Genomic DNA, 11,112 nt, shown 5'->3' on the forward strand with positions numbered 1-11,112 from the left:
GCCATTAATAAAAAAGGAAACCAAAAACAGAGACACATAACATACATGAGAAAACAAACATTGACATTAACATATCAACAATAGGTAATAATCAAAAGAAATAAGAAGAGGAACCCAAATGAAACCCATCAGGCACCGTATCTGAAACCGGTGGCATGCTGCTGAATAGTGGACTGTGCTGCACATAATCACTTGAATCAAAACCAAAATATGAGCCTCCGCTACCACTCCCCATTGTATCAAACCCATTATTACTTGTCACTGAGCTTGGTTCACAAAATCCCATCAAATTCGCTGACGATTCACTAGTACTCCAAGCTCCTTGACCCAACTCATTGTAACTCGAATGCGACATAACATTCGAGTCAGTAGAGTACCCAGCATAAGCTGACAAGTCACTGGGCAACGGAGGCAGCTCGGTTGAATTTGAGTTATTGTCATCGTAAGTGTAAGAGTAAGACAAGGCATTATTGTTATGACTGTTGTGATCATCGTTAACATTGGGAAATGTTGATGAGAACCCAGAAGAGAAATCTTGGTTGAGAAAGGGCTGATGCTGAAGATTTGGTTCTGAGCGAGGGTGGGAGTTAGGGCTAGGGATATGGAAGGAATATTGATGTTGTTGTTGGGGTTCGTCAGGGGAGATGATGGAGGTGACGGAGGAGCCAGGGGGCATGTCAGAGTAAACAAAGTTGGTGCGGGCACGAGGGCCGCGCATTGAACGGGCGGCTCTGTCGTAAGCCAGGGCTGCCTCCTCCGCCGTGTCGAAAGTCCCGAGCCAATGCCTCTCTTTCGTTGAAGGGTCTCTTATTTCAGCTGCATATCTCCCCCACGGCCTCCTCCTCACTCCCAAGAACCTGTTGCCGTTGCTTCCTCCTGTAGTGTCTTGTCCTTGTTGTGTTTGCTTCTTCTTGATTTTCGTCGACGACGATGAATTCATGTTGATTAATGATACGAATATTAAGAGAAAATGAAATTTTCTTAATACTTTTGGCCAATTTTTGCTTAGTTTTATGTTGGTGTGTGCATGTGAATGTGAGTGGGTGAATGTTAGTCGTTACGCATACACATATTTATATAGTAGAGAGGTAGTTTATCTTCTGTTTGTTATGTTCTTTTACCAGTTTGTCCTTTAATTATAAATATTTTTTCTTCCCTAATGATTTCATGTGGAGGTTTCAATCAAATCTCAAGCCTTTCCATGTTCTTGACTTAAAAAATGTTTTATCAGAATGTGATATTATTCAAAAAAAAAAAAAAAGGGGATTCAGATTATCTTTTGTTGTAATTATAACACATCACTGTTCATGAAATTATTTTGGTTATCAATTTCAGCAATACAAAGTGAAAGCTGAAAGAATCTATTTATGAATCTCTCTTCAAGGTCCCATCAATAACAGAAAAGAAATATGTAAAATCTCAAAGAAATATGATCAATAAAATAAGGAGTGGGTTGGCATGATTAGAGCTCCGTCAGTAACAATGATAACTTGATGAGCATGTTCTCTTTAGATAATTTTGCTTCATGATTATTGTCCAATCAAGTTTTCTTTTCTTAATAAATTTGGTTTTTATAATTTGATTTAAAAAAAAAAAAGAAACACACACACCATATATATTGTTCGTTTGTGGATATGGTGCATAGTCCAAAAATCTAACATGTGAGCTTTCCAATCAATCATAGAGTTACATGAATGGGGAGCTAATCATAGATACCACATACACAATCTAATAAGAAATCAAATCATTAATTACATAATATATCTCAGTTTCATCAAATCACAAAAGATTAAAGCATCAATTGCATGCACATTACAATGATCATTGCTAATGGGTGGAGGCTTCCATGCCTTTCAATTAATTTTTAGATAATGAGGTCCATCATATCACTATAATCACATCAACCAAAGGAAGAAGTGTTGAAAAAAAAAATGATCCCATGATTGTCCTATGATGCATCTTTTTAAGCTTGCAAACTCTATTGTTAGTTTGATCTAAACATCGGATTTTAACCAATCTCTTTTTGCTAATTCGGATTATTAACATTTGATCCTAAACAATCGTGTCTCTAGAGACTTAATTTAATTTATCTATGGATGCTCTAAAAACGCATATACATGCATTATTCATACTTTGACCAGATACCAAATCTATTCAAACATCTATTACCATTAATTTTTATCAACACTAATGAAACAAGAATCATTTGGGGTTGTTAATTTGAGAAAATCTCTGAAGATTTTCCCATATGCAGTTCAATAATATCTAATTGATGCAAATTAAGTACATTTCAACTTAAGATAATCTTTTCAATAATGATTTCATAATTCTAGGCCTGCAAATACATTTCCCCTTCTCATGTCAGAGTATCTATGTGGTCTTTTTATCCATTAGATTTAATCCTCTAAAGTTGAAAGGGGTCGTAGAGATGATGTGGGTAAATAGTATACTGTCTAATTAAAAAGCACCTTATTTTGGACTCATTACCTTGTGATTTTGCAAGGATAGTCATAAAAAACAAAACAAATAGTTATGATAGTGAGTACATTTTCTAAAAAGGGCTGGTTAATTAATAAATTTTCATATTATATTAACTAATTTAATCCTATTTTTATGAGGTTTTTTAAAAGTGGGTATTGAAGGAATATCATTGCCTCAGCCATGTGCACCCAATTTGAACCAAAAAATCAATGATAAGTTCCACAGCCTTCCATCTTTTTCAAAACCCCAAGCTCCCTTTTGTTTAATTTACTTGGCTTTCTGGGTATTTTCATTTAATTTTTTTTCTTCTTGCAGAATTTTAAGCAGTTATGATTGGCAATATAAGGAATTGAAATGAAGGGGAACTTTGTTGGGGAGCATGTGATAGAAACACGTAGGCTGCCTTTTCTTTGAAGAGAACAATTGCTAGGCATTATCTTAATTATCGAGACCAAAATGCAAAACTCTAATGGCCTTTGACCAAATGTCCCACAATATGCTCCATTATACATTTGGATTATAGTATAATAATGAATAAATCATAGTATTATCTTCCAATTACTAAATAAATTTAGAGCTTGATGGAGTGTTTTCTCAATATTAGGAACCTGATTATATATCATCTGCAAAAAATTTGTTTAAATTTTACCGGCATCTTGAAATCATATATTCTATTTGTATTATTCTAGATAGAAGAAACAAAAATCCCAAAAATTGAGAAATTTGTTTCATATTTCTCAAAAAAGTGGTGCTATTATCTAGTAAGAAATTTCATTCAAAGCCAAAACACAATAGGTCAAAAAACCTACGGGTTGTGCAAGGAGACATATATTAAAATTTTTTTTTTCATGCAATGCAGGCTCAAGTTGGTAAAAAGGATTTGTGAAAGTTTCATTGGGATTTGGATTTGGGAGCCTGATACTGTACCTTTTTTCTTTAATTTTTTAAACATTTATTTGTGATTATTCACACATTTGTCTTCTTCGATTACTATTAATTATATTTATTAATTTGGGTGTCCAAATGCATCCTAGTCAATGATTCCTAAGAGGGTTAGCATATGCGAGCCTAGTTTAATTATATGACATTATAGATATAATATAGAATTCACACACGCACATAGCAACTTAATACAATAATTATAGGGTAATGCTACTTTATTACGCATAAAATGCTAAAATGTAATGAAATTATCAAAAAGATTAGAAGCAACACAATATTGTCTACTTTGTCAAATTAAGTTAAAAAAAATTATAATCATAACCATAATTTGCAAACTAATTGCTTTTACATGAAATTACCTTGGTTCCTCAAAATCAAAATATGGACAAAAAATGAAGAAAATATAATTAAGAATCCTCACAATTTTTTTTAATTTTTTGATTTAATTTTGGATGAACCTTGCAGGGCAAAGGGAATTTAATCATATAGATTACTTGACACAAAAGAGAAGCAAAATTATGAGCATAAATGCTAAAGACAAAATAGAAAGAGGTTAAATATAATAATAAATCAAATAGTTTTGAAATACCAAAACCCAAGAACATGATGCTGTGTTCATTTGTGGGGTTTGTTCAAATATGAAACTTCCTTCTTTTCTCCCATGTGCAGCCAAAGTGGGCAGCACTTTTATTATATATATTTTTACATAATCTCATGTAGTGCTTCCTTCGGATTCTCCATTTTAAGTTAACTTTGACGGTGATGTAATAGAGCTTCATTTGTCATCCAAGAGTCACCAAATTGGAATGTCCCTTTTCTATTTCCAATTTTTCTAGAGATGATTTCAAGATTTAATTCAAATCACTTAAAATAACTCCAGTTCACACTTTCTAATATTTATAATTTCACATAAATAGTTATTAGTTAAGTGCAAGGGCAGATCCAGAACTTAATATTACCCCGGATTAAATTTTAAAATTTATATTTTAAAGCAAACATAAAAATTTACATATAAAAATAAGTACATTAAATAAGGAGGAACAACAAAAACCTTATCTCTCTAAATATAGACTTTAAACAAAAATAATTATAAAAAAGAGTAAAAAACAAAAAGCAACTCGAATATGAAAATACTATTTTTCAATTATAAAATTTGACATTACAGCCTATAATAATATATAATTCTATAAGGATTAAAAAATCAATTAAGAATTTCAAATTAAAATAGATCAATACATGTAATTACAATCAGTTAAAAATTGCAAGTAAAACTTTTATATTTAAAACGAAGTAGTAAATTACCAAACTTAATAAATTAAACAATTAAAATTTATTCATCCTTTCAAATTGTAAAGGTATTATTAGTCAAAAGTTTCAATAATAAACTAAACTCAATTCAGCAAAAATATATTTTGGTACAGTTGTTTCTTTGTCAGACACTCTATCTCTCTTTAAAGAACTAGATGTTGATGATTCTTCTATAAAAACTTCTTAAAATACTCAGATTTTATTTTCTAACTTGTCCTCTTAGTTAATATAACTAATAAATAAAATCTGAAAATTTACATAAAAAATTTATAAAAATATTGATAATTGTTATTATATGTTGTTTCTGTAAATACTTTTAATACTAGTGACGATGTTATACTACATTGACATTTTTTTTTTCAATTAGAAGTTTTTTAAAATAAATTAAAGCAATAATAAAATTTTAGCTCCGTAATGTTTTCAATCTATTCAATAAATATATGATTTAATATTTTATAAAATAAGTCACTAATTTCAATTGAAAATAATATAATTGAATAAGGGACATATTTGTAAATAAAATAAAAACTATATTGTTATATAAAATTGATGAAAACATAAGGGTAATTGGGTTAGGGATATATTTGAATATAAAATAAAAACTATATTGTTATACTAAATTGATGAAAATATAAGGGTAATTGAGTTAGGGACATATATGAAAATAAAATTAAAACTCTCTATTATTTTACTACTTCATGAAAAACTAAGGGGTATAAACGATTTTGCCTGGACTAGACCGAGCTACAACCCAATCTAGCCCATGTGTAGGTCCCACTGGTTAAGTGGACCTTGTTAAGTTATATTACGATGTACTTACATCAACCATTAAGTTGCCTAAAAGTTGAATCAACTAAACTACTTTTAGGTCATTAATTATATTTTTTGGGTTAATGTAAGTTACATTATAATATAACTTAACAACACCCTAGTTAAGCAATCTCATGTATGGTAATTTCTTATAACTCGGATTTATAGGTATTCGCGTTAAAAAAAGTAACTTATTGAGTGCAATGACCTATCATATTTATAAATTCGAGTAACTCCTTTTATTAGTCAAATTTTTTATCCGACATACCAGAATTGCTCTATCACCAAATTCTACCTACTTATAAATCTTAATAACTCCTTTTACTAGCCAAACCTTTTGTCACCACATTCTGGCTCTAAGTAACTTTCTTTTTTATCAGTCAAGTCTTTTATCCGACACACATGAATTGTTCTACTACCACATTTCTTTTGTTCGGCACACCATCATATTCGACTATTAAGATCTGGTTCTAATACTACTTGTTGAGAGGAGTTTTAACCAAGAATTTTTAGGTATTCATCCTAAAAAACTAAATTATTGGATGAAATAACCTATCCTATTTATAAATTCAAGTGACCTAAATTTATCTCCGTACATGTCTTGATTCTCTAAGTTCTTAGCCTGTTTAATCTTCCATAAACACACAATCTCATGTAATGCTTCCTTCGGATTCTCCATTTTAAGTTATTTTTGTTAATGATGTAATAGAGCTTCATTTGTGATCCGTGTCCCCAAATTGACTGTCCCTTTTCTATTTTCAATGTTTTCGGGATAATCAGTGGGATTTCAAGATATAATTCAAATCCTTTAAAACAACTCCAAAACTGGTTCTTCCTATTATAAGTTTTTCTGGGCATAATCAGTGGGATTTCAAGATTTAATTCAGGTCCCTCAAAACAACTCCAAAACAGGTTCACACTTTCTAATATTTATAACTTCACACACAGTTATCAGTTAAGTATTCTTCTCTAATTATGGGATCGCAGATTTTAATAGTATTTATAGAATTTATAGGTATTCATGTTAAAATACTAGTCTATTGAGTGGAGTGGCCTATCATTCTTATAAATTCAAGTAACTCCATTTTATTAGTCAACACATTTTAGTTACTTATAAATTTAAGTCCCTTTTATTAGCTAAGTCTTTTGTCACCATATTTTAGCTATTTATAAATTTAAGTAACTCTCTTTTACTAATTAAGTCTTTTGTCCCACACACCTAAACTGTTCTACTACCACATTCTGACTATTTATAAATTTAAGTAACTCTTTTTTACTAGTCAAGCCTTTTGTCCCACACACTTGAACTGTTCTACTAGCACATTATGGCTACTAACCTTTTGTCCAACACACTTGAATTGTTCTAATACTATATTCCAGCTACTACGGTCTGACTTTAATACCATTTGTTGACGGAGCATTCGTCTAGGATTTCTAAGTATTTATCTCAAAAGACTAATTTATTGGATAGAGTGACATATCCTACTTATAGCCTCAAATAACTCTCCTTTACTATTTAATATAGGACAACTCAACATGTTTATCTTCACCGTGACCTAAATTTATCTCTGTACTTAGTCTTGATTCTCTAAGTTCGTAGCCTGTTTAATCTTCCATAAAGAAACCCAATTCAAACATCGAAAGTGGTCTTTGTGTTCAATTTTCCAATGAAAAAAGTAACTTGAGGATTGTGCATGGTGTGTGCGCACCGTGCACGTGTTTGGATCTCCCTTTTCCGGGAATTTGGTAGCTCTGTCCCCTTGTTTCTCCTGCAACTAGTGAGCGTAACTTGATCAAATTCTCTAGCAAGCCTATAATTTGCTAGCCAAGCTTGAGGCTCGCCCATGGTTTGCATGCCATTTGCAGTCACACAGTAATTTCAACAAAGGTGCTGCAGTTATTCAGTTAATAATCTGCTACATTCCTGGAATTGTGATTCGAAAATGCTTTGCTGAGCAGTGCATTTTGCAAGCAATGAATTGATAATACAAAAAGAAAATAAGAAATTAATAGAGCCAGCAGAATCGAAATGAAGAGAATTTCACTGAAGGGCATGTTTATAATGTTTGTGCTTTCTATTTTTAATCTTGAAAGCACTGTACAGCTAAAATGTTTAATAAACAGCTAATGTTTATCAACTACCAATCACTTATATTTGATAGCTAGTGATTCTATTTCACAGCACTTGTGGATTCAAATGCACATCATCTCAATCCCAAACAAAACATACCCTAAATCTTTGAAAGGCGAAGTACATAGAAACCGGTATTACACTTCACAATTTCTTGTTCCCAAAACTGGAAGGCATTACCAGACTCGAAGAATAACATCTAGAGCCTACTGCATACACTGTATAATCGCGACACGAGATCAATTATCATGTCAATGGTAACCTCTTGAGAATTTGCCAATGGAATGGGATTATAGCGCTAATGCCGTGATGTTGGCTGCTTGTGGTTGTTACACAGTAATTTGAAGATACTATTTGACATTCTGCTATAACATCTGGTACTGGCTTGGGAAGAGGTTCCACTATTTCTTCTGTGATCTCTACTTTTCGCTCCTCTGACATAACTTTCATAAACTTCTCCAATGCCTCACGCATCCATTCATACCGGCACAGTTGAAAGGCATCTTGTATGTTTAACTGCAGAGTAAGATTGTCAGAAATATTGACATGCCTAAAGAATGAAATAGGAAGAGCCAGAAACTTGATGAAAAATTGTTAAATTTTCAGATGCTATAATTTGAAAAAGAAAAACAGTATGTACATCAATTTTTTGCATGGTTTCTAAGCAATTTATAAAACTGACCCATTTCCTGTAGCGGTTTTCCTGCTCTGGCCAGATTTCAAGCTCCTCAGTTACTTCTAATGAAAACATGTACCCCCTGCAGCCTCCTTCCAGGCTATGTAGGTCCTGTTTGCTCTTGCTTCTAAACTCCCAAATTCCCAATGGCTTTTCCTAAACAAAGATCAAATTTAGCCTATTATGACAACAGGTAAGCATAAGATGAATGATCTTTTCTTTCGGGGAGTACTCTCATCAGACTGTTATATTAATGACAAACGGTAATCATAAGATGAAGAGCTAGCTCTGAAGTCTTAATTGAACTACCAAGCAGCAGAAATTAAGAACCTACATTCAGTTTTCCTCTAACTCCTGCTTCCTCTAAGGCTTCACGACAAGCAGCTTCCATAACAGTTTCATCATTTTCCCATCCACCCTAAGAACAATCAGAACAAAACAATGTAAATTGATGGTTCAACTTTCATATGCAGGAAAAACAGAAATTTCTTACATGCGAGTCTCATATCAAGAGAAAAATATGTACCTTTGGGAACACTAAATCACTTCGATTAGGTGAAGAAACCATAAGGACTTCTATTCTGGTTTGTGTATCTTCATTTTCATCCTCAGCATCCTTTGTTAGCCTATAGGGAATACATCTGTTGTATGGAAAATATCAGTATACTATGCAACAATACACGATACATGGTGTGCTAATAAGCATCAAATATTGAGCATGTGGTGTTTGAATTTATGCAGAAAAAATGAAAGAACTTGATTCTAAAAAATTTCCCCATTGATCATTATCATGTTTTAGACATTTGAATACTGATTATTGAACTCAAGATCAAAAGATGATCATATTTCAGGTTTCTTAACTCAATATATCTGTACGCGGCATTAGTTTTCCGAATTGTCTTATCATTTTACAATCACACATCAAACATATAGAGGTGAAGCTAGAAACAATCTACAAAACATTTGTGCATATTACAAAAAGACATTGAAACGAAATTGGGTCAATTGTTGATTAAAACAATCTAGAACAGAACAGCCATTTAAGCCTTGAAAATAACATGCACCATCATGTTTCACGCCGGATCAAAGTTCAGATACTTCCCCATTTTTCCACCTACACCTGGCCCCCGCCTACCAAAGGAAACGCCAAAATAATAATTCATTCCAGCAAATTTTATAATGATTTAGGGAAGACAATTTCACATATAGGACAAAATATACCACCAGATTAAATTATAAAATTATATGTTTGCACGAAGTCAATGTCAATGATAAAGCCCACAGATAAGAGATAAACTATTGCAATGCAAATACTTTAAACACAACAAATAAGACAAATTTCTCATAGAACTAAATATTCTTCCCCTTGTCTAGAAACCATACGAGTTACTGATAAGGATTCCTCATTGGTCCAAAATTTCACAAACAATTTAGATTAAAATTTCCCCTACGTTCTCAGGATTTTGTTCTGAAAACTGTTTTTGGGAAACATCCTAATTAATTGTGTACAATCACAAGAATCCAATGAAGAATTAAACCCGAATGAAAACCAACATAAAAAAAAAAAAAAAAAAATTCAAGATTAAATACCCAGAAACAAGCCGAAAATTGTTATCATAACGTTGCCGGAGCCGGCCGGTTCTTGCTTCCACAGACATGGAATCTGCAGCAAGAACAAGAAATGATGAGAACCCAATTACAATAATAAATCAAATAATTCAGCAAAATGGTAACAACAGTTTAAAGGTAACAGATACCTACCAAAATATAGTTTAAACTTCAGGGGGAAAAACGAAAAAAAAAAGAAAAAAAAAGCTACAGGTTTTTTTGTTGGGTATAAAGAAAGTCTAGAAGATGAAAGGTTCAGAGTTCTGGCCTCGCTTCTCTAAAACTAAAAACTGGAAAGCATTGAACAGAAATTTTTGTGGTTGTATGAGAATGAATCAAGCAAAAGAAAGAAGGGAAAAGAAGACAACAAATGAAGAAGACAAAAACAATAACCAAGTCTTGCCTAAAAGCAAGGAAACCGAGAGTTTTGCGCGGGGCCGGTAATTAACGGCACCCCCTTTCATTCACTTTAATAGGGGACATCATTATTAATTTTTTAACCAATTTATTTATTTATTAATATTATTTTTAAAAAAATTGTTTTATTGATTGTTGGGAAAATTATGGAAACGACCAAAATCCAGGTCAACTTACAAAATAACCCACTTATTACATATATTACTTTTGCAGTAAAAGTTGCCATTTTTCGTACGATAATACCCTTAAGTAAGGTGAGAATTGAGTGGCCAATTCTTTATATTTGTTGTCGTGGAAAGCGTGGTCATTCTTAACACCTTCTCAAAGAAACAATTTTATCTTGTCAACACTATTGAGTTGATTTTCATACACAAATATATGTTGGACGATACCGACACTGTTTCAGTTATTTATTATTATTGACACTGTTCATCGTAATAGACAACATTTATATTCGTAATACGCTGTTAATATTATCTGCATATTTATTATTATTGACGTTGTTAATTCTATTAGACAGTGTTTGTTGAATGTTTGTTAATTGTATTAGATAATGTCAACACTGTTTCATCTATTTATTATTATTGACACTATTGATTGAAATAGACAGCATCTATATTCGTGTAAATTACGCTATTAATATTGGCTTGTATATTTATTACTACCAACACTGATAATCGTGATAGTTAATGTTTGTTGAATGTAGTGAATAATATTAACACCGTCTTGTCTATTTATT

General features: G+C 32.0%; 2 protein-coding genes across 3 annotated transcripts; both read right to left on the reverse strand.

The window, feature by feature from the left end:
- LOC112497314 (ethylene-responsive transcription factor LEP) lies at positions 1-1,056 on the reverse strand. The gene has a single exon (XM_025095567.2). It carries the CDS (start codon positions 938-940, stop codon positions 92-94), a length of 849 nt encoding a protein of 282 aa, XP_024951335.2. The 5' UTR covers positions 941-1,056; the 3' UTR covers positions 1-91.
- Positions 1,057-7,562: 6,506 nt separating this feature from the next.
- LOC102609253 (nudix hydrolase 12, mitochondrial) lies at positions 7,563-10,408 on the reverse strand. Of its 2 annotated transcripts, none has more exons than XM_006468869.4 (6): positions 10,110-10,408; positions 9,939-10,011; positions 8,875-8,989; positions 8,683-8,766; positions 8,355-8,504; positions 7,563-8,188 (listed from the first exon to the last, which is right to left on the reverse strand). In XM_006468869.4, the coding sequence occupies exons 2-6, from the start codon at positions 10,004-10,006 to the stop codon at positions 7,919-7,921; spliced, it is 687 nt and encodes a 228-aa protein (XP_006468932.2). In that variant the 5' UTR covers positions 10,007-10,011; positions 10,110-10,408; the 3' UTR covers positions 7,563-7,918. The 2 variants fall into 2 exon arrangements, with proteins under 2 accessions (XP_006468932.2, XP_024951461.2); XM_025095693.2 differs by having other exon boundaries at positions 10,360-10,383.
- Between the last annotated feature and the right edge of the window lie 704 nt (positions 10,409-11,112).

Source organism: Citrus sinensis, chromosome 2 (genome assembly GCF_022201045.2).
Source record: "Citrus sinensis cultivar Valencia sweet orange chromosome 2, DVS_A1.0, whole genome shotgun sequence".
In the NCBI taxonomy this organism is placed as follows: domain Eukaryota; kingdom Viridiplantae; phylum Streptophyta; class Magnoliopsida; order Sapindales; family Rutaceae; genus Citrus; species Citrus sinensis.

What these genes read in the sequence shown, in the direction of transcription:
- LOC112497314 (XM_025095567.2), bottom strand. Translation starts at nt 940, where the DNA reads ATGAATTCATCGTCGTCGACGAAAATCAAGAAGAAGCAAACACAACAA.
- LOC102609253 (XM_006468869.4), bottom strand. Translation starts at nt 10,006, where the DNA reads ATGTCTGTGGAAGCAAGAACCGGCCGGCTCCGGCAACGTTATGATAAC. An exon ending in AATTTTCGGCTTGTTTCTGG is followed by an intron (nt 8,990 to 9,938) that starts GTATTTAATCTT and finishes TCCATACAACAG; the next exon opens with ATGTATTCCCTATAGGCTAA. An exon ending in GTGATTTAGTGTTCCCAAAG is followed by an intron (nt 8,767 to 8,874) that starts GTACATATTTTT and finishes GATTGTTCTTAG; the next exon opens with GGTGGATGGGAAAATGATGA.